Genomic DNA, 21097 nt, shown 5'->3' with positions numbered 1-21097 from the left:
TTTTAAAACTAGGTAGTCAACCTGCTTTCTTATTTTTTTATCTGTTTTTTCTTTCTTTTTATTTATTTATCATTTTTTGGTCAACCTTTTCTTTTTTCTTTTTCTTTTTTATTTTACCTGGGATCTTTTTTTATTTTGAACGTTAAGGATTTAGACAGTTTGGTCCCTGACATCTTCTAAGGATTGGTAGTATGATTTTTATTTTAATCACAAGGGAAAAGTTCATCTATACTTTTCGGTGGTCTATGACATCATCTAAGGATTAGTAGTTTGATTTCATTTTATTCACAAGGGAAAATTCCATCTATAGTTCAAGATTTGATAAAATTCATCGACACTTTTGAAATCTAAAAGATCATCTTTTACATTTTGAAATTTGAAAAAAATCATCATTTACCATCTTTAAAGTTGATTTTTAAGAAAAAATCATTTATGCAAATTCTATTTTGCCACTTAATTTAAAGATAAACATCAAAACTTTATTTTATAATCTTTTTTTATATGGTAATATATATTAAAAATTATAATTTATTTATCATATTTTAATTATATCAATAAGGTTAGACTTATGAAATGTTCACCAATTATATTATATAAATGAAATTTATGGTAGCTGATAATTTTTAATAAACCCTATTATAAAAGTAAAAGATAAAACAATAATGTAATATTTATTTTGACACATAAATATAAAATAGACTTTCTATAAATTAAATTTTATCAGAAATCAACTTCTAGGGTGGTAAGTGATAATTGCACAAGATTAAACGATGATTTTTTAAACCTGATGTATAAATGAATTTTCATCAAACCTCCAAAGTATAGAGTAATCACAAAAATACTATTTACTATTATTAATAACAAAATAATTGAAATTTAATTTTTAATTTTCTCTGATGGTACCTGAAAATATTTAGAAGGGTTGGAATATGCTGATATAATTTATATATATTTATATTTATATGAGGAAAATTAATCGTTGGGATGGGAGTAGGGAGGAAAGAGCCGAAAGCTAAAAAAGCCCATGGGTTTGATATGGGTCGTAGAGATAGATAGTATTGGATCGGACTCCATCGGGTTAATAATACTTGTTTGGGTATTTGGGCCAAAGAGGGAAAACCCATTTACAATGTGGCATCGTGGCGCTATGTTCATTATTACAGTCATCTGTAGGCAGTGGGATAGAGCCAGTGGCTTCAATGGAGCTTTCTCTTACATTATCATACGCTCTACCACGTCGACCAACTTACCGGTTCATTCACCGGCCGGTTCAATGCTCTACCCAACGCCGTGACCTCTTTAACCGCATTGCTCCTATTTACGATAACGTCGGCCTCGCCTCCCACTTCATTTTTTTTTTCTTTTTTTTCCATATTTGAATTTTTAGTCTCCACTTTAAACTCAGCTGAATCTTAATTTTACATTTTCTTTTTTATGGGTATTAAAGTTAAATGATCTGTTAAGCTTGGGTCAGCATCGAGTATGGAAAAGAATGGCAGTGTCATGGAGTGGGTATGTCAGCTGCTTCTACTTTTTTTTTTTTTTTTTGGTCTTTTTCTTTTTTTTCCCCTCTCTAATCCTTGAAATTTCTAAATTTTTGGGTTTTTTTTTTTTTAATATTTTATTTTATGAGTGGGCTATTCATATTTGATGTTTTAAACTGTGGAACAGAGCAAAAATGGGAGATTGTGTACTGGATTTGTGTTGTGGAAGTGGGGATTTGGCGTTTCTTTTGTCTGAGAAAGTTGGATCTCAGGGCAAGGTTTGTTCTGTCTTTCTCTTATAACTATGCTGTATTGTCTTTTTTTTTGTTTGTATTTTTTTTTTTTTTTTTTTAAGGATTTGTACTCGTTTAGTGCAGTAGTGGTATAATTGGAGAATGTGTTAGACTATAGTTATGGACTTGAAGTTACTCATACAACAATATGGTCTTCAAGTATGATGTTTTAAACCATAAAGGAACCATTTTATAAATGAACCAAGCTAGTTATTAGTTTGGTTCTCCAACAAAATAATTTTTCAGTGTGTATTAAACTCTAGCATACTAAAGTCATAATGTTCGTATTTGTTTTAACAAAGAAATTTAGTGGTGTTTTATTTTATTCAATTTTTTGGTCACAATTTGCAGGTGACGGGTCTAGATTTCTCAAAGGAGCCGTTGTCAATTGCATCATCGAGGCAACAATTGCTCTTTAAACCGTGTTACAAGAATATTGAGTGAGCATTGGTAAATCTTGTGGTTAATTTACTGCGTATTTTAATACTCCAATTGTGAATGAAAATTTTTTCTCTTGTCGTTTATTGTAGAAGTGCTCCTTAAAATTTTCACCATGCATTTTGTTGATTCATTTATCATATGCTCCTTGGTATCCTGGGAAACTAGTTATAACCAACATTTTAATGGCAATGGCTCAATTGTATTGCATTGAAGGTGGGTTGAAGGCGATGCACTTGATTTACCATTTTCTGATGGTTACTTTGATGCCATCACTATGGGTTATGGACTGAGAAACGTAGTAGATAAGCGTAAGGCCATGCAGGAAATCTTTAGAGTTCTGAAAGAAGGTTCCTTGATCTGTCTCTCTTAATAACTCTTGTGGTTTTATGTTGTTGTAAATGTACTTTGCTCATAGTTTCCTGTATTTCTTGTTCAGGTTCTAGAGTATCTATCCTTGACTTTAATAAAAGCACTGTACCATTTACTGCCTTAGTTCAGGTACTAAGTGATATTCTGATTTCTAATATGTTTGGAACTTTTTTTTTTTTTTTGGTTTAATACTTCTGTTCGTACTTAGAGCTTGTTATGTTTAAAGAAATCTAGTTTTCTAGAGGTGGTCCTGGGGTGAAGGGATAAAAGAACCATGAAATTTTAATTCACAGGTTACCAATCATTCTGTATTTGTTTTTTACATGGAAAATATGTTCTTTTGTCTTGGTTTTCATTAGCACTTGAACTTTAAGTGCTGCTCTTGTCCTTTATTTAGTTGAATACCAGTCCAACAATATTAGTTGATGTCTTATCTCACTACTGTATGACATAATCTCTAAAATTGTTTTATATATGTTGCAAACATGAGAATTTAAAAGTTTTGACCGACTCCACTTTCTCTAGGAATGGATGATTGACAATGTTGTCGTCCCAGTGGCTGCTAGTTATGGCCTTGCAGACGAGTACAGATATTTGAAAAGCTCAATCAATGAATTTTTAACAGGTTTGTTCTCCTAAATTAACTTATATTGGTTCATGCTTTTCTCAGCAGATTGATTGAGCATATTCTAGAATAAAAAATCAGGAAATCGATTTTAATCAACCTTGTTGAGAATTGCAAGTGCATGTTTTATATGGTTATTGCTTTTACACTATAAAGAATAAAAGGACTTTCAAATATTAGGTTTCCATAGGTAAATTCTGGTTGTATGTAGATTTATGTCTTACAAATGGAAGCCAACGAATATTCTGGAAAAGCTTCACCATTTTTATGTTGTCTTGTTAATGGATTATGATTCAGATTAATTTTAAAATATTTGTTAGATGGAAGGATGGCACCAGTATTAAAGGACTGGTTTTGGAATAGGGCAGAAGCAGTATGTAATGCTGCCCTAGACTTTTCTTTCTTTTTCTTTTTTGAGTTGGTGATCACAAATGTTATTTCTGTACAGGTAAGGAACTGGAGAGGCTTGCTTTGGAAGTAGGTTTCTCTAAAGCCAGACATTATGAGATTAGCGGTGGACTCATGGGAAACTTAGTAGCCACACGCTAAAATTCCGCTTATTATTTTCTTTGCAAGTTTCAAATTTTCTAAAGGAGTAGGAAGAATGTTCTAGAGATATGAAGGGCTGATATAATCAACAACCTAACATCTCCCCTCTTTTCTCTTCTTTAATAAATACACTTTGGCATCCCACCTGTAGATTAGTAATTAAATTAATAAATATATTGAACTTATGAAGATCGATTCACATAAAAAAATTGTCATACTAGAAAGTAAAAATATTCACAGAGACTAGCCAACAATTTTAAGAAATGAAATGGCATGGGGTTTATGCTTTTGCTCTGATGCCATAGAAGCTTAGACATTGGCTTGACTGCCCTGAGAAACATATATTGAACTTATGAAGATTAATGCACATTAAAAAAACTGCCATACTAGACAATAAAAATATTCACAGACTAGCCAACGATTTGAAGAAATGAAATGGCATGGGTTTATTCTTTTCATCTGAAGCCATAGAATCTGAGACATTGGCTCAACTGCCCTCAGAAACATATCTTCGAATCCCTACATGCCTTTCTGACTTATTCTCAGCTCTTCAAAAGTTCAAAACACCCATCATAAAATGGCTGTGAAACGCCTGCAATAGCGGAAGCAAGGTTGTGGAAAGATGAGTATGCTCATTTGCCAGAAAACCATACTGCATACCCAGCACCAGATTTTCTACAAAACTTTTCTTTTTCTACTTTTTTGGCCCCTGTGGTCATCTGGGATAGAAAGAACTGTGAGTGACATTGGCAATGGAAGCAAAAGTATCTCCATCGAGGGGGTAACATGGATCCTCGCACGTGTCATTGAGTTCCATTGTCCTTTCATCTATGAAAGGTGGGTTGGTTGGTGCGGGGAGGGTCTCTTCCTTCTTTGTTAGCATCTGGAGTGCCTTTGACATTGTTGGTCGCAATGAGGCAATTTCTTGGGTGCACAGAAGTCCTATATGCACCACTCTCAAAATTTCGTTCTTTATGTAATTGTCTTTCTGGTTCTGCAACATTAGGTTTGGATCAAACAGTTCTTCCACAGTCCTTGATTGAAAATGCTTCCATGTCTGTTTTGGAACAGGAACACAGGAAAAAGGGCAAAGAAAGAAGATAAGTAAAGAAAAAAAAAATAAAACAAGATGCTGCATTCTTCTGTAAATAAGATTAGTTCAGAATGAAGCTTAAATTATGAGAAACTCAAACAAGAGTTTCTTTCAGAACTTACAATTGTGACTAGGCTGTCTGAGTACTCTGAAGCTTTGCTTCTGTTGTTCTGTCTTCCAGTTACTATCTCTAATATGAGCACACCAAAACTATAGACATCAGCTTTTTCCGTTAATTGGCCATGAGCTAGGTACTCTGGAGCCATGTATCCCCTATGGGTAAATCAAAGGGAATCGTTGCTTAGTCTAATATCACATCATCGTCGATATAATAAGTAATCTATTTAGAAATAACCATGTTGTGATTTGGCTAATATTTTGCTGAAATCCCCTTTGTAATGTTTCTTCAAACAGTTTTTTTTTTTTTTTTTTTTAAATTAAATTCAGCGAGATTAAACTTACAATGTTCCTGCAATGGCCGTGCTGATGTGACTCTTATCTTCCTGGAAAGATCTGGCCAATCCAAAATCTGCAATTTTGGCACGAAGCCTAGAATCTAACAGGATATTGCTGGCCTTTATGTCTCTATGGATAATCCTGATATTTGAGTTTTCATGAAGATAAACTAAACCTTCTGCAGTTCCAATGATTATATCGTATCTCTTTTCCCAGTTTAGTGCTTTACCTCTTGTTTGATCTGCCAAATGTGTTAAAGGAAATGAAAAATTGTTCACAAAATTATATCTGTAGTATTGCTTGAAGAAGAATCTCGTAATTACCAAAGATGAAGCGATCGAGACTCTTATTTGGCAGGTATTCATAGATAAGAAGGCTTTCAGGTCCTGAACAACTGCAACCAAGCAACCTGACTAAGTTTTTGTGTTCCACACTGCTTATCATGTTGACTTCATTGTAGAAATCTGCCGCTCTATGTCTATTGTTGAAGAAAAGCCTCTTCACGGCAATCTCTCTTCCATCAGGTAGAACTCCCTGTAATGGAGGTAACTAATTAATTTTTGCAAAAATATAATCATCACACGCACACAGGGACAGAGATCAATGGCCAAGGCTATGTTTCTCAAATGTTTATTCTTACATGAAAATGGTTATTTGAAAAAAATAAAGCAAAATGGAGAGAGATTACCTTGTAAACAGTACCAAATCCTCCTTGACCAAGCTTGTTGGAACTGTCAAAAGCTCCGGTAGCCTTTTCAATGGTAGAGTACTTGAATTTCAAGCTACTGTCATTCAGCATCTTGGACAACTTTTCTGCATCATTTGAACCTGCAAAACCATAGTAACATAAGCGAAAATTCAACACTTCATATTTGTTGTTAAATTCTGTATGTTCCCATCCTCTACAAGCTTCAGAATGCCAAATTTAGAGGCTCCACGAAGCATCTACATCCAAGAAACTCGAAAGACTTGTATAAAGCAAAAAACTAGTATGAGCCCTTTACCTTTTCGCTTCTTCTGTATATATCTGTTCTTCCAAATGTGGTGTCCAATAACTGCCCCAACTACCAGAACAACCACGGAACTCGCAACTGAGACTGCAATCACTATTTTTGTAGCTGTGGAAAATGTCAAAACAATGCACGATCAAGCCAAGCTTAAATTATAGTTATTATTTTATCCCTAAAACATAACATTGAAGCAAGACTAGAAGAAAAATACATGTCTCACCTCGTGAATTCCCATTTCCTGGTTTCTTGTTGAGGAAGTCTCTATCTGAGTACCTCATGAAGCAACCAGTGTTTAAAGCCCGTCCTTCCGACCAAGGCAAGCATCCCAATATAGAAGCAGAAGCATTCTGCAAACAAGCACTGCAAGAGCTTTGATTCAAATTCCTCCAACAATTAGCCAGAACATAAACTGATTCATTACTCATCCCCGCCACAACCATTTGAGCCCTGGCATAGCCTTCATTGCTTGGTGCAGCACCAACGGCACGGTTCACAGCTTGCCTAGCAGCTTCTTGGAACCCCGAGCTCTTCTGGGTTGTGTTCCCACAAATTGCCCTGTCACCGGGTCCTTTATACTCGTCATAAAAGCTATAGTTTTCAGCTCTCATGAAGCAACCATCCAGGTAAATTCGACCACTGTTGAAAGGGAAGCATTGAGGAAGAACTGTACGTGCCTCGGCATAGCATAACACACAGTCAAGCAGTGAGAGATCACCATAGCATTGTGCTAAGCCATAGTTGGTGTCAGCTCCTTCACCTATGGCTGCCATTCCAAAACCAGAAGTTCGCATCTGTTCGCTGATGTTTTCCATGGTAGCAACAAAGTTTGGAACGAAGATGGTTGTATTGTGCTCAAGCTGACGACCACAAGTAATTTGGACTGTGTGCGCTCTTGGATCTCCAATTGCGGTTTCTAGCAATAGCAGAATCTTTAGGAGAAGTAAATAGTGAGAAAGGACTAATGGGTTGCAATTGCGGATCTTCATTTTTTTTTTTTTTTTTACTTTTTTAAGGTGAAAGGGAGAAATGCAGATTATCCATTAGCTAAGCTCCATCTCTGGGATTTGATTATTTGGCTGTTCAACAAGAGATGTAAGAAATCATTCAGCAAAAGATGTGAATTATAGTGTAAAAGATTAGAATATGGAAGAGAACTCGTGGGAAAGATATATAAAAAAGAAAAAGAAAAAAGGCAACCAACGAATTAACAAAACAACATTCACAGTTTTCAGTAAAATGAATATTTTTCTCTTGGATTTACTCCTATAAATGGTGGAAATCCAGATCAACAGCTTTTAAGTTACAAGAAATTAATACCAAAGAGGGTTTTGGGGGTAGGAGAAATGAAGACAGAACACAACAAGAATGTGAAACCGCAAATACATCGAAAAGCAGATAATAGCATTCTTATTCAGAAACCGTCTTGTCAAGTTTTAAGAAGAAAAGATTGGTTCATTTTTGTGCATTCCCAAAGTCAAGAAGGCAAAAAGGCAGTTCCTGGATTGGTACTATCAATGGGTTTTTTTTGGTCTCTGTGTTCACACTAGCCGTCTTTCAGACAGAGAGAGAGAGAGAGAGAGAGAGACAAAGGAAATGATTATATGGTGGCGTCCACAGATGGAATACTAACAACATCAACAGACATACATACAAGATCAACTGGATTTTTGAATCATGTTTAGTTATAGGAATGGACCATCAATATGTGTCTTCTGATCCAAACATGAGCTTTCGCATTCAGATGATTAAAAGTGGTAATTAAGGTGTTTTCTCCAGCACTTTCGAACTGGATATGCAACGACAAACTCAACTAAATTGTGAGATACAACCCCACTGGGCACTGGCCCATATAAATTCATTTTTTTTATTTTTTATCTTTATTTTTTCACAGAAAACTTTTCTAGAAAATATTGTCGGCATTTGAATCATCATGAATGACTTGGCAGTGGGCAAACCACCAAAACCGCACTTATTGCCTATTCAAAGAGATTAGGCCCTACGGCCCCTACCTTCACCCACCATAGACGCCAGACAAGCCCAGCAGCCCAGCCCACCATCTTCCACCGCCGCCACCAGAGGAGATATTCATGCTTCCCTCAGGCAACTGAAATCAAGATAAAAACATTCTCTAAGCTTCTGAACATGGTGGTCTATTCCATATTTCTTGATCTTTCTTTTTCATGGAAGGCAGAGAGGGAATGAAATTTGACAAACAGTTTGTGATCAAAAACCAAAAACTGCTCCTACCCATCAAACAAACAATCAATTCTCACCTATTTTACACACAATTCAAGCTTTCCCAATTCAGTATTGAGCTCATGAACATTGGATTATAAGGATATATATGTTTATTAGTCTTTTAGGATCATATATTTATAGAAAACAATGTTAGATTCAGTTTCATAAAAGCTCTGAGCTTCATGAATCAGAGACATATTCTTCGATGGAATATCAAAACAAAAAACAAAAAGCACCTGCAAAAAATGGAAAGCTGATGGGATTGGATTAAAAATTGTACCTTTATTTTAATGCATATTGGATGAAGGCGAAGAGGAGTTTGGCTCCGCTGTCCGTTACTGAAAGATGCAACTGGGCTTTGGAAATGGAAAGAGTTTTTGCAGTTTTGGAATATACTTTTGGACCATAAAAAGGTAATTAGAAAAGTCAAAGTGAGGGATGGTCTGACACAATTTTTTTTTTTCTCTGCTTTAAATTCAAAGCTCCTTTTTTGAGTTTGGAGTTCAATGAAAAATAATTATCGAGGTTTGTAAAAAACGCGGTTTCGTGCACTTAACGTTTGTGGAAAAACTGTCACAACAAAGTTTGCTATTTCTTACTAATATTTTTAAACCTATGTTTTACCCCAAAAAAGAGAAAAATACATAAATAAGACAATTTTGACATAAACATAGTAGATTCCATGAGTAAAAAATCATGTGGTTCCAAGATCTAAAATTTTTCAGATACAAAAATATATGGATCCCATATATAGAATCCACATAACGTAAATTTTCTTGTGTTTAAGATTTAGAAGTTTTCGGCACCATGCAATTTTTATTTGATTTGGTATAATCATGTCTGCTTGCATTAGATATCCTTATAGCAAAATTGTATACATATAAATTGGTTAAAACTGTTCCTTTTTATTCCTTAGAAGTTTGAATCTCCATGTCATAAAAACAAAGAAGAACATTTTATTTGTAATTTAGAAAACATAATTCAAGAAAAACTTTTTTTTTCCTTATTTTTTTCTTTGTTTTGTTCCCATCTCATAAGCCGTCTTTGGTTGGTCTATTGTCAAAAAAGAGGTGCGGAAACAGAATAACTGTTTGACTTTTAAGTGCAATAAATAGTTCTATTATTATAGTTTTTTTTTTTTTTGCTTTTTTTTATGATTAGAGTTATATTATTGTAGTTAAAATAATTATTATGCATTCAAATCTGTGTTTTTCCCCCCTCAAATTTCAAACTTATTGTTAGATAGAATTTCTTTGAAGAATATGAGAATAGCCCCTTGGAATCCCAAAAAAGGGACGTAGGATAAGGAATTTAACAAGCATAAACCAAAATTACAATTCTCTTTCGGAATTTGTTTTTAAGCATACATAACTCAAGAAATCACTCAAATAACTTAAAATAAAATAATATATATCCCAATAAAAATACAACGGGACAATAACTTTCGTACAAGATTTACCAAGTTGTTTAATAATAATACAATTTTATATAAATATTTACTTTAAAATATATGATGTTTCCAAACTCGGAGCAATACAGACAAGTTTTATTGCGGTTTCCATGAAATAATTTGATTACTCCATCTTGATAAGAAAAGTCATGAGCTGTTGGCCAATGGCTATGTATTCATTCAGAAAATATGCAGAAATTGTTCACCCACTTTTTTAAAAAAACAATATTCAAGATTGTAATAATAATATATACTATTTAAACATTATCAATATTTTATTATATGTCTATTATATATAATCTGTATGTCTATGATATTTTCAATAATGTCAACTCTAAACTTCTATTGGAGAACTTTGCGAAAAAAAACAAAAAAAGGAAAAAAAAAGAAAAAAAGTTTCTATAGGAGAAAACAAGATCTTTGCCTTAAAACTAATATTTAAAGGAATACATGTCAGATATCTATATATATTGGTTAAAATCAGTATTCAAAGGTATAAGATTTTCCAAATTGATAATGTTTAATAAATCGAACAAGTCCAAACAAAATTCAAGTGGGTGAAAAAAAGAATGAAAAGACCACATGTGGGCAGATAGACACTTTGACCTTTGAGAATTGAGACGACACTTTTGCCTCACCCAATTGCCATGTCGTTGTCCTCTGTTTAGCTTAGGATATAATCATTATATATTTTTATTTCTAAAGATTATTTGTGGCTAGTCATCTAATATTTTTAGTCATATTATTTTGTCGTCTGCATCATTATTTTCCATATATTTTGAAACTAGGTGTTCAACTCTTAGGTGGTAAACGATAATTTTAGAGATAAATGATGATTTTTCAAAATTTGAAAGTATAAATGAAATTTTCGTCAAACCTTTAAACCTTCAAAACATAGATGAAAATTTTCATAATCACAAAAAATACTATTTATTATTACCATTAATTAAAAATAAAATTACTGAACTTTAATTATTTATTTTTCTCTGATGGTACGTCTATACAATTAAAAGAAATAAAAATGAAAAAGAAAAAAGGAAAAAAATGGATAACCTCATCCCAATCCACCTTGATCGCATTCTCGCCTTCTTGTGTTCTATTGTTACTTGTACCGTTTAAAATGAGAAAATCTTCGGTGCATGGTACCAGTTCATTTGGTACCATTTTCAATGCATTGCTGACATATAGTAAAAAAAATCTCATTATTATTTTTTATTATTATTTAAAATATTAAATATTAAAAACATTAAATATGGAAAGAGAAAATATAAAATATAAAAGATAATAATGGGATTCTTTTTTTACTATCTGTCAGCAATGCATTGGAAGTGGTACCAGATGAGCTGGTACCACCGATACATTGAAAATTTTCTCGTTTAAAATACGACACAACTATGTATCATTTCTGGGTAATAAACTAACAAATGTTCAAAAAACTGGCAAACAAATAATCTAACAGTCAGGATAAACCAAAATAGAAAAATTGAAAATCATTAATCCATTATAACAAAATCTAGTTTCTTTATAACTGGGAAAGCTAGTTTCATATATATAGAAGCTACCAAACAAAATCAATATATATTATATTGTTATATATTATATATTCTTTTGTTAACTTGCAATAAGGACAGAAGTGATTTCATGGAAAATAATGTGATACGCGTTAGGTGTCTCAACAAATTAATTTTAGACCCCTCTGCACGGCTAAACCAAATAACACTCTCTCTCTCAATAATCAAATTCAATAAGGTCAAGTGTCCAAATGAACAAGGAATGATTCCAAGAGCAGCAAGAATACAACCAAACAAGCATTTAGAATCTTTGATTTTCCCTCCAAGTTGAGCATCTTATTAGAAGAATACAACAGCTAAACGCTACAAGTCTTAGCAAAGAAACACCTTTAATAATATTTACCAGGAAAAAAAAAAAAAAAACACCTTGAATAATATGCAATATGTAAAATCAATTTCAATGCTCAGTATGTATACAGTATATATAATTACAAAAAAAAAAAGAAGAAAAAAAAGAAAAAAAAAAAAGAAGGTATACAGTATATACTACTGCTTGCCTGAGTGGAAAGCTGATTTTTATAATTTAAATTTTCTAGTACAACATGTATTATTAGTACATTCTCAAATTTACTATAAAAGAATATTTCTTTACAGGGAACTGTATTTTCAAAGTAATATGAATTATACACAAAATTTTACCAAATGGTACAGACTCATCAAGAGATGGATCATTCTGTATGCTGCTTTGTGATTTAAACTAGCTCAGCTTGTAGTGTCTTCTCAGTTTGACAAAATGGGATTTTGCTCACCAACTGAACTAGAAACAATGGGAAAGAAAATCCCGGAAAATGTTGGGGTTCAAGTCTGAATCTTCATGGATATGAAAGTAATGAACAAGATAATATGGTTTCAGAAGAAAATTGGTTCATCTAGGCTCAATCCAGCTTTCAGTTATCCTATTCCCCGAAGATTGTGTGTTTGAATCCGGCTGAGAATGGTAACCTTCCGAGGGAATTCGAGGGCTGATTTCCGTACTACTGGAATTCATAAATGGTGGTTGTGTTGGATGCAGAATTTCATGATTACCGGTGAGCATTTTAACAACGGTTGACATCGATGGACGCAGTTCTGCAGAGGCTTGAGCACAAAGTAGCCCGATTTGGAGCAACCGAGAAGCCTCTTCAACTCTATAATTACCATTTAGGATTGGATCAACAGCTTCAGATAACCTACCAGTTCCATAAAGGTTCCAAACCTTTATGAAATGAGAAGGAATAGAAAAAGTTTAAAACACAAAACTTTTGGTAAATCTAGCAGCTTGACAATGGAGGAGATAATATATTTCTTTAATAAGAGAATAGAAGTTAAATTACCATCTGTAGGATAGAAGATGAATTTTGAGAGAAGGAAGTATTCCTTTTTCCACATACAACTTCAATGACAACTACTCCGAAACTGTAAACATCTGCTTTCTCAGTCAACTTGCCTTGAACAATATACTCAGGAGCCATGTAGCCACTGCATAACCACATTTGGATGTACTTTTGAGAAAAAATAGAAATAGCAATTGTGATCGATAAAAGCAATTGATTATATGCTAAAAAAGTTATGATTATTAATGCCAAAGTGGGAACAGAGCTGAAGAAAGAATGCTTACTACTTTCGTTTACAAACAACAAAAATTAAATTCAATAGTTTCTGAAAAAACTTACACTGTGCCTGCAACGGCAGTGGTAATGTGAGTTTTATCTTCTGGAAATAATCGAGCAAGTCCAAAGTCAGCTATTTTTGGTGAGAAATCTTTGTCAAGCAGAATGTTACTCAGTTTTATATCTCTGTGAATGATTCGTAATTTTGATTCCTCGTGAAGATAGGCCAATCCCTCGGCTGTACCCAATATGATATTATACCTCAAGTCCCAGCTCAAGGGCTCATTCTTCCTAGCTAAATACAACCAAAAAACAAAAACAAAAAAATAAAAATAAAAATAAACCAATAAGTTAACATATGGATGAGAAAAAACAAAATTCAGACTTCAGAGATTAGAATACCTCCAAAAAAGTAATCATTAAGGCTTTGATTTGTCACATATTCATAAACAAGGAGACTCTCAGGGCCTGTAATGCTGCATCCCAATAGTTTTACGAGATTTCTGTGATCGATTTCGCTGATCAAATTGACTTCATTGAAGAAATGATCCACCCATTGTGTTGTATTGAAGAAAAGCCTCTTTATAGCAACAGCCTTTCCATCTGATAGAATTCCCTATTATTGGACATAAAGAAAGTAATAAACTAATTAATCAATCTCATGCAGAAAAAGTCTGATTCTCTTATAGGAATAGAATGTGGAAAATCAGCCATTATTACTTTATAAACTGAACCAGATCCTCCTTGTCCAAGCTTATTTGAACTATGAAAATAATTGGTTGCTCTTTCAAGAACTTCATATGAAAAGTTGAGCTTGGACTTGGTCACGGTGGACAATAAAGCACCCAATTGCTTTTTTTCTGAAGCAATAAAGCAACAAAGTTACTAGAATGCAAAGTTATAGAAATCTCATAACATTGCAGAATATCAAATTCAAAGTTACCTCTTCTCTTTTTCAATACTTTCTTCCTTACAAAGAAAAGTACTGCTGCAGAAGTAAGCAGAACAGCAATAACAGCAGATACTACGGCCAAAATTATGGCTAATGTGCGGTTTCCTGAAAGAACATTAGCATACAAATGTTACCAGTAGGAATGGATAAAGCACTTATTGGTGAAATCAACAAGTCATGAGGTATTAATTACTTAGGATTATGGTGAATTTTCGTGAAAACATCTAACTATAAACCTTCACAGTTTACGAACTCATCAAGATTTAACTTTTAGGCGTCAATTTGCCTTCGAAATTAACAAACTACCACCATATACAATATCCACATACTCAAAACTTATTTGTATTTGTACTTTTTTTTCTTTTATAAAAGGACTAGATAAAATTCATTTATTTGTACTGAAATGAATGAGTGCTTTGAATTGAAATTAGCAATGTAAACAGGACACTCAGGAATGTATGAGGGAAAAAAATATAATAATAATAATTCAGACTAATTCATATACAGTGCTTGGATTGAAATCAAACAAAAATGTCAAAAATATCCACTTCTAAGAAAAAACACCGTATTCAAAATCTTCGAAATGGATGGAATGGACTGCTATTGAATTAGTTCAGACGAAAAAAAAAAAGAAAAAAAAGAAGAAGAAACAGGGAACTCACCTCCGTTTCCAGGATTACCAATTGTAGAATTGTAATAGAACTTCTGCGGTGAAAATCTCAAATAACAACCAGCGTTCAAAACCCTCCCTTCCTGTTTCGAAGAACACGAACTGATTTCTTTAACAGCATCAGCCAAACACTCTTCACAAAAAGACCCATTCACAAGCTCCCAACACTGAGCCAATCCATAAACACTAACATTTCTCAGATTCACCAACCCAACAGAGAACCCATCATTCTTCGGAGCTACCAAGCTCAAATTCCTCACCAATTCCATAACATTAGCCTTCCAAACAGTCAGATTCCCACCAAAATCATCGTTTGCACAAACAGTTTTATCCTGCAGACTCAGACTCTGATTGAAGAAATCATGATCATCGTACCTGAGGTAACACCCATCGTAGAAAAGCCTACCACCTCGAGTACCTTTCTGAAAGGGAAGACATCTGAGAATCTGGGTTTTGCACTGTGCGAAACAGAGATTACAATCCGATTGAGAAAGATCCTTCATGCACTCACCAAACGAATAAACTGTTGTATTCCCCGTTCCGTTCACAACAGCTGCATATCCTCTTCCGCCAATTAAAGGGGTCAATACGTCCATGGTTGCCAAGAAATTTGCTACAAAGATTTGTCTCTCTTGCGTTGAAGCTGTGTTGTTGCTGCATATTAGAGCTGCTTCTGTGGCTCTGGGATCGGAAACGACATGGTGAAGCAGCAAAAACAGAGAAAGAAGCAGAACAAGTAGTATATTGGGCATTGAAAACATCCCCAAGAAAGTTGAAAGAGCTTTGAGAGAGAGAGAGACAGGCGTGAGCGAATAGAATAGAAAGTAGAGCGGAGATGGTGACCAGAGCGGAGATGGAAGGCTTGCACTGAAAATCATAATCAAACCAAATCTAAGAAATTGGAAATGCCGAGTAAAGGACAGTGGGGTCCACAGTTTGCGTTCACAAATGTTAAAAAATTGATGGTGATGAATGTGACGTGGCGTCTGGGATTTGAAACGACGGCCGCGTTCTAAAATTATTAAAGGGAGAGAACGACAGGTCGTACAGAATGTGAAAGTGTAAACTGTCTTTTTTCGTTGTCGACAAAATCCAGCAAGTTTTAACGCGCTTTATGATCTTGGGTTCAACAAGATCCTCCTCCTCAATTACAAGTTGATTTTTTTTTTTTTTCATTTTTTTTAACACCGAATGAAGAAAAAGAGATAATTACTTTTTTTATTGGATGTGTAATTGTAAAAGGTAAATTTTTAGTATTTTTTTAATATTTATATTTCTTTTTTGTTTTTTTAAGTTGTAGTGGGTAACAAAATGTGGCCGTAAAGTTAGACTAAATTATAGAGACAGTATTCAGACCACAAGCATTAACAAAAAAAATGATATTAGAGCCAACTAATGTAACATTTTATACTCGTTTTTTTCTCTTTTTGTCGATTGTGGGAAGTTTAAGCTCTGTGATCAATTTTTGAAGAAAAAAAGCTTCAGCACATGAAATCTATACATCTTTGTTTATATATAGATGTACGAATTCCATCCAATGTATCAAAGTTTTTTTGGTTTTTAAGAGCTCGACAATTTGATGTATGACTTATAATGTCAACAGGATAAACACAATTTAAAGCACACGAGTGGATCAACCACCATAACCATGTGAACTAGGATTGACCCGTCGTAATTAGTGTGGGGAAAGTCAAAAATCATCAACTGCTTTTCACATAAATTGAACGAAAACATTATTGTATTTGTAGCGTGTTGCTATGAGAGGATTACGAGTGGAATCCACTATTTTCATAACCAAAAAAATAAAATAAAAAATATTAAGGTTTGGGATAAATAAAACAATGATATTAGAGCCAACTAATTTTAAATTTTAAATTTTTTTTTAATTGTTTTGGAAATATTTCATTTATGAGATAAATACAAAAATATCCCTTAAGTACCTAATAAATCATCCACATTCATTGGTGATAATGTAATTATCCTTGTACCCTTAGTAACATTGATTTGCGTTTAAAAGTTATATTCTTCTTCTTCTTTTTTTCTTCTTTTTTTGTAATAATTAATTTGAAGACATCAAAGTTTCTTTTTTTATATTTTAATTAAATTTTATTTACTTGATGTAATATACGGGTAATATATATATATATTTAAAAAAAAGGTTTTATAATTGTTTTTTTTAAAAGAAAAGAAAAAAATAGAGTTTTTATCATAGTAGATTTGATATTTCAATTTTATTAAGAAATTGAAAAAAAAAAAGGTATTTAATCTATTTTTGGTTTTATAAAAAGGAAGAAAAAAAATACATTTTACCTTTACTTTGTTTTCAACTTTGCACCGCTAGAGTATCAGGTAAGTCTTCTTCTTCTTTTTATTTCTTTTTTTCTTCTAGTCCTAAAAGCTATTAGGGTTAATATTAAGGGCTTCCGATCTTAATTTAGGATTTTGGTATCCATTTAAGATTATTAGATATCCAGTATTTTTGGAGATTCCGATTCCTGATCAAGTTTTGGAGCATAGGAAGGTAGATCCTAAATCTTTGAGGTTGATCAAGATTGGTTTTTTTTTTTTTAATCCTTTTATGTTATATGAGATTTTTTGAGATATTTTGGGGTTATTGAAGCATTGATTAAGGCTAATTCGAAATATTATTGTTGAAATCCTAATCTGGAATTTATATGGAGATCTGTATAGAGTGATTGTTTGAATTTATTTAAAATATTTAAAAGTTTATTTTGGGATTACAATTTATATGAATGAAAATAGACATGTTTATGAATCCGTAGAAATTTATGTGGGTTGATTTGGATCTATTTTCAATTTATTACAAAATTTTGAATTTATGCATTCTGTCTGGTTTTTCTGTGCAATTTCAGTATGGTTCATATGTAAAAATTTCAAAATAGATCTAAACGAAATTATTTTTATTTGAAAATTTGTATACTTTATTATATATATGTCTAATATTATTATAAAAATAATTAGCTCCAAATTCTTTATATTGTGGCAGTGGTGATTTTCTGAGTTACCTACATCCAGCTGCCTGAATTTATTTTCTAGTCCATTTAGTAAAGAATAAAATTCAATTGAAAATAGTTTTCGACGTTTAGTTGACCTAATAATTTTTATATATAATTATTACTATATAGAGTTAAACTCTATAAAATATTACTGTTTTTTTAATTATATTTTATTTTCAATGAATTTTTATGTAGAACGGACTCCCTGTAAAATGCTGATTTTCAGTTTCGGTCAATTAGATACTAAATTTAATTTTACCATGTTTTCTACCTTTTTTTGGCTTTTAAAATTTTATAGGAGTATATAAAGTGTCTAGTTTTAATCTGTAATATTTCAAATAAATACAAAATTTCTTAAAAGAGAAACAAATTGAACATTAATTGAAGGTTTTTGAAAATCTAATAGTATCAGTATTTTCTTTGTTAATTTTTCAATGAGTTTAGAATGGTTTTTCATTATTATTTTATGAAATTGTTTTAATCACAGTTACTTATGCATATGTACAGTATCCTTATAATTTTTCATATTTAGATGTTATCATTTGAATAAAGAATTGAATTATTGTTTAGAGACTGTTTATGGATTAATAGGTTTTTATTCGGCTTTTGGTGATTTGATCTTGTTCTAAGCTTATGATTTTAAGATTTGGGGTTTAGGCTATGATGATTTTATGGTATCAACTCTTATTCATTTAGTTTGAATTTAAGCTTGATTATGGGATTTATACGTAAGATAATTATGGTATATGATGGATCCGCTTTATACTTATGAAAGATTGTTGGTTCTATCCATACGTTGTTTAACTTTTGTGGATTGTGCTCTATCACATAGTTTAAATAAAATTAGTTAAAATATAAATTTCAAATTTTCAAATTAATTTTTGCAAAATCATTAAAAAAATAATTTTTACAAAAAAGAAAAAGAAGAATAAAACATTTAAAGGTAATATAACAGAGTATAAGGGTTATTTATATTGCCATAAGAAGATGTAGATAATTTATTGGAAGGATAAAGAATGTTTTTGAATTTAATCTAGACTTTAAAGGGTATAAATGAAATAATATCTTTTTTGGGCCACCATTTGTGTGAGGTTTAAACTCCTTGAGCAGTTTTTGAGAAGAAAAGCTTCAATACACCATGCATAATTTTTATTATTATTATTATTATTTTCATATAGGTGTGTGGATTCCATCCAAAAGTTTATATATATATATATATATATATATAGATTTTTAAGAGATCTACAATTTGATATTTGACTTTCAGTGTCAACAGCATAAACACAATTTAAACCCACCGAGTTGATCCACCCCTGCAACCATGTGAAATTGGGATGATGAGTGTGGGGAAAGTCTAAGTCATCAACTGCCCGTCGCACAAAACTGGACAAAAATATTATTTGTATTTATAGTGTATTGGTATGAGAGGATTACGAGTAAAAAATGGAATCTACTATTTACATGACGGTAACGAAGCAATGTTTTGCACGATTTTTCAAATGCTTTTAAATCTCAAAAATAGATTTTTAGAGTGAAAGTTTTTTAGAAGAGCTTGTAACTCATGAAAAGATAGAAGCAAAAGTTATTTAGGCTTTAATTTATTTGATTAATTTTTTTTTTCGTTTTTTTACTTTTTAGAAGTAAAAACCTACATTCATAAGTAAATCCACAGTCAATTACATTGTCATTTTTTTTTAATTCAATTTAATTGTTATTATAAACATATATGACCTTATTATTCATCATCGCTGCTTGTGTTACAAATAGTGTTATTTTAATTTGTTTTTCTTTATTATGAAATACAAATTTATTTATTTTAATTTTTTATTTTCTTTTGAGTATTTTATTATTTCATTTTGTTTTTGTTGGCATCAGCTAGACACTCCCGCACATCAATACGGTGTTTGACCTCTAGATGTCCTATTATGATCCAATTTGATAATTTTATATTAGATAATCTTAAGAGTATCAAACGAATTAACAAAACTTTAAGTACTAAATGATATGACAACTAAATTGTTAAAAATTTTGATATGATGCCGAATATTATTTGGTATTAAAAATTTTGTTAAATGAAATTGGTTGGGAAGTCATTCATAATTATTTAGATTGTAACTTTAAAATATCAAAACAAAGAAGAAAATTATTGTAGATAATAAAAAAAATATTAGTATTAAAAGTTTAACAAATTCATATGTTACTTTCCTTGTGAGTTTGACTAGATTTCATGAATGGAAGGGAGATATCCTAGTAAGTAAAAATACTAGATCTAAATTATTACCAAAGAAGTACCTACATCTAAAGAGGGGCTTGGGGCTGGTGAGATAACAAAGCTAACGATTTTCGCCGAAAAGATGCAAAGACAATGTTTGAAAGATTAGGCCGCCATGATAACGATAAGCCACACCACCAACTTTATAAATTATATGGGGCTCAGGTTTTAGATGTCAAATATAATCTGGCCCATTTACAGTTAGGATCTGTAAGGCCGCTCTAAAATCTTCTGGGCCATGAAGAACCAACAAGAAATTTGGGCAAACCCCGGATTCTTCAACTCAGCAAACCATGATGGTTTTCAAGGGGTTCCATCGATTTCCAAGAAGAGGTGATTAACATTTGCATGGAATTTTGTCTGTAAACATTCTCTGTGGACTTTGATCAAAATTTAATGGCAAAATATACTAATAGGGATAGTACTAAAAATAAATTAGAAATTTCAAGCTAATTAATCTTTTAATGAGCAACTTAGATCTCTAGTATTAACCAACATCATTAGTTGGATTAGGTTTGTGTATAGCACTGAGAAACTGGTGTACATTTTGTCCAATCTTAAAATACAAAGGGCAGCAATTCCATCTTAAAAAATAATAATTACTTAAAGCCAAGCACTAGTAAAACAGCCATTCATGGAGTTTTCTGTCTTATTCTGTTCCAATTTCTAATCAAGAAAAGCAGAATATGTAAACCCTGAACCAAGTTGGAATTCATATATAAGAGAGCTTGGTGTGAGACACAGAGAGAGAGAGAGATAGGGGGGGCTAGATCAGAGTTACCAACCGAGTTCCATTAGAGAGAGAGAGAGCAGTGCCAGCGGAATAATAGCACCGACCGGTCCCACAAGTGGCCCACGGCGTGCTAACAACAAGACACAGACAGGCTTATACTCTTTTTAGCATTTTTTGCTGCCCCTTTTACAACTATTGAACTATAATCACTGTACAAAGCGCTTTCACTTTTGTCTCTCTTTTCGCTTTTCATTTCTTTTTGCAGATGAACGTGTTAACCACCTT

At 32.4% G+C, this 21097-nt stretch overlaps 3 protein-coding genes across 5 annotated transcripts; 1 reads left to right on the top strand and 2 right to left on the bottom strand.

Moving 5' to 3' along the window:
• Positions 1 to 1156: 1156 nt before the first annotated feature.
• On the top strand, positions 1157 to 3903 carry LOC107428577 (2-phytyl-1,4-beta-naphthoquinone methyltransferase, chloroplastic). The gene is made up of 8 exons (XM_016039133.4): positions 1157 to 1328; positions 1448 to 1512; positions 1672 to 1762; positions 2129 to 2217; positions 2432 to 2565; positions 2655 to 2716; positions 3113 to 3212; positions 3661 to 3903. Exons 1-8 carry the CDS (start codon positions 1200 to 1202, stop codon positions 3759 to 3761), a joined length of 771 nt encoding a protein of 256 aa, XP_015894619.3. The 5' UTR covers positions 1157 to 1199; the 3' UTR covers positions 3762 to 3903.
• A 10-nt stretch (positions 3904 to 3913) lies between these two features.
• LOC107428576 (cysteine-rich receptor-like protein kinase 2) lies at positions 3914 to 9035 on the bottom strand. 3 transcript variants are annotated; one of them, XM_048462472.2, is made up of 9 exons: positions 8839 to 9035; positions 7638 to 8424; positions 6541 to 7396; positions 6315 to 6428; positions 5999 to 6138; positions 5634 to 5844; positions 5317 to 5551; positions 4977 to 5127; positions 3914 to 4818 (listed from the first exon to the last, which is right to left on the bottom strand). In XM_048462472.2, exons 3-9 carry the CDS (start codon positions 7304 to 7306, stop codon positions 4477 to 4479), a joined length of 1959 nt encoding a protein of 652 aa, XP_048318429.2. In that variant the 5' UTR covers positions 7307 to 7396; positions 7638 to 8424; positions 8839 to 9035; the 3' UTR covers positions 3914 to 4476. The 3 variants fall into 3 exon arrangements, with proteins under 3 accessions (XP_048318429.2, XP_015894614.2, XP_015894616.2); XM_016039128.4 differs by having other exon boundaries at positions 8330 to 8424; XM_016039130.4 differs by lacking the exon at positions 7638 to 8424.
• A 3019-nt stretch (positions 9036 to 12054) lies between these two features.
• LOC107428567 (cysteine-rich receptor-like protein kinase 3) lies at positions 12055 to 15664 on the bottom strand. The gene is made up of 7 exons (XM_016039118.4): positions 14783 to 15664; positions 14112 to 14225; positions 13889 to 14028; positions 13571 to 13784; positions 13232 to 13463; positions 12893 to 13037; positions 12055 to 12774 (listed from the first exon to the last, which is right to left on the bottom strand). The coding sequence occupies exons 1-7, from the start codon at positions 15549 to 15551 to the stop codon at positions 12445 to 12447; spliced, it is 1944 nt and encodes a 647-aa protein (XP_015894604.3). The 5' UTR covers positions 15552 to 15664; the 3' UTR covers positions 12055 to 12444.
• Positions 15665 to 21097: the final 5433 nt, after the last annotated feature.

Source organism: Ziziphus jujuba, chromosome 12, assembly GCF_031755915.1.
Source record: "Ziziphus jujuba cultivar Dongzao chromosome 12, ASM3175591v1".
Lineage (NCBI taxonomy): Eukaryota > Viridiplantae > Streptophyta > Magnoliopsida > Rosales > Rhamnaceae > Ziziphus > Ziziphus jujuba.
This window is presented reverse-complemented; position numbering and strand designations above follow the sequence as displayed.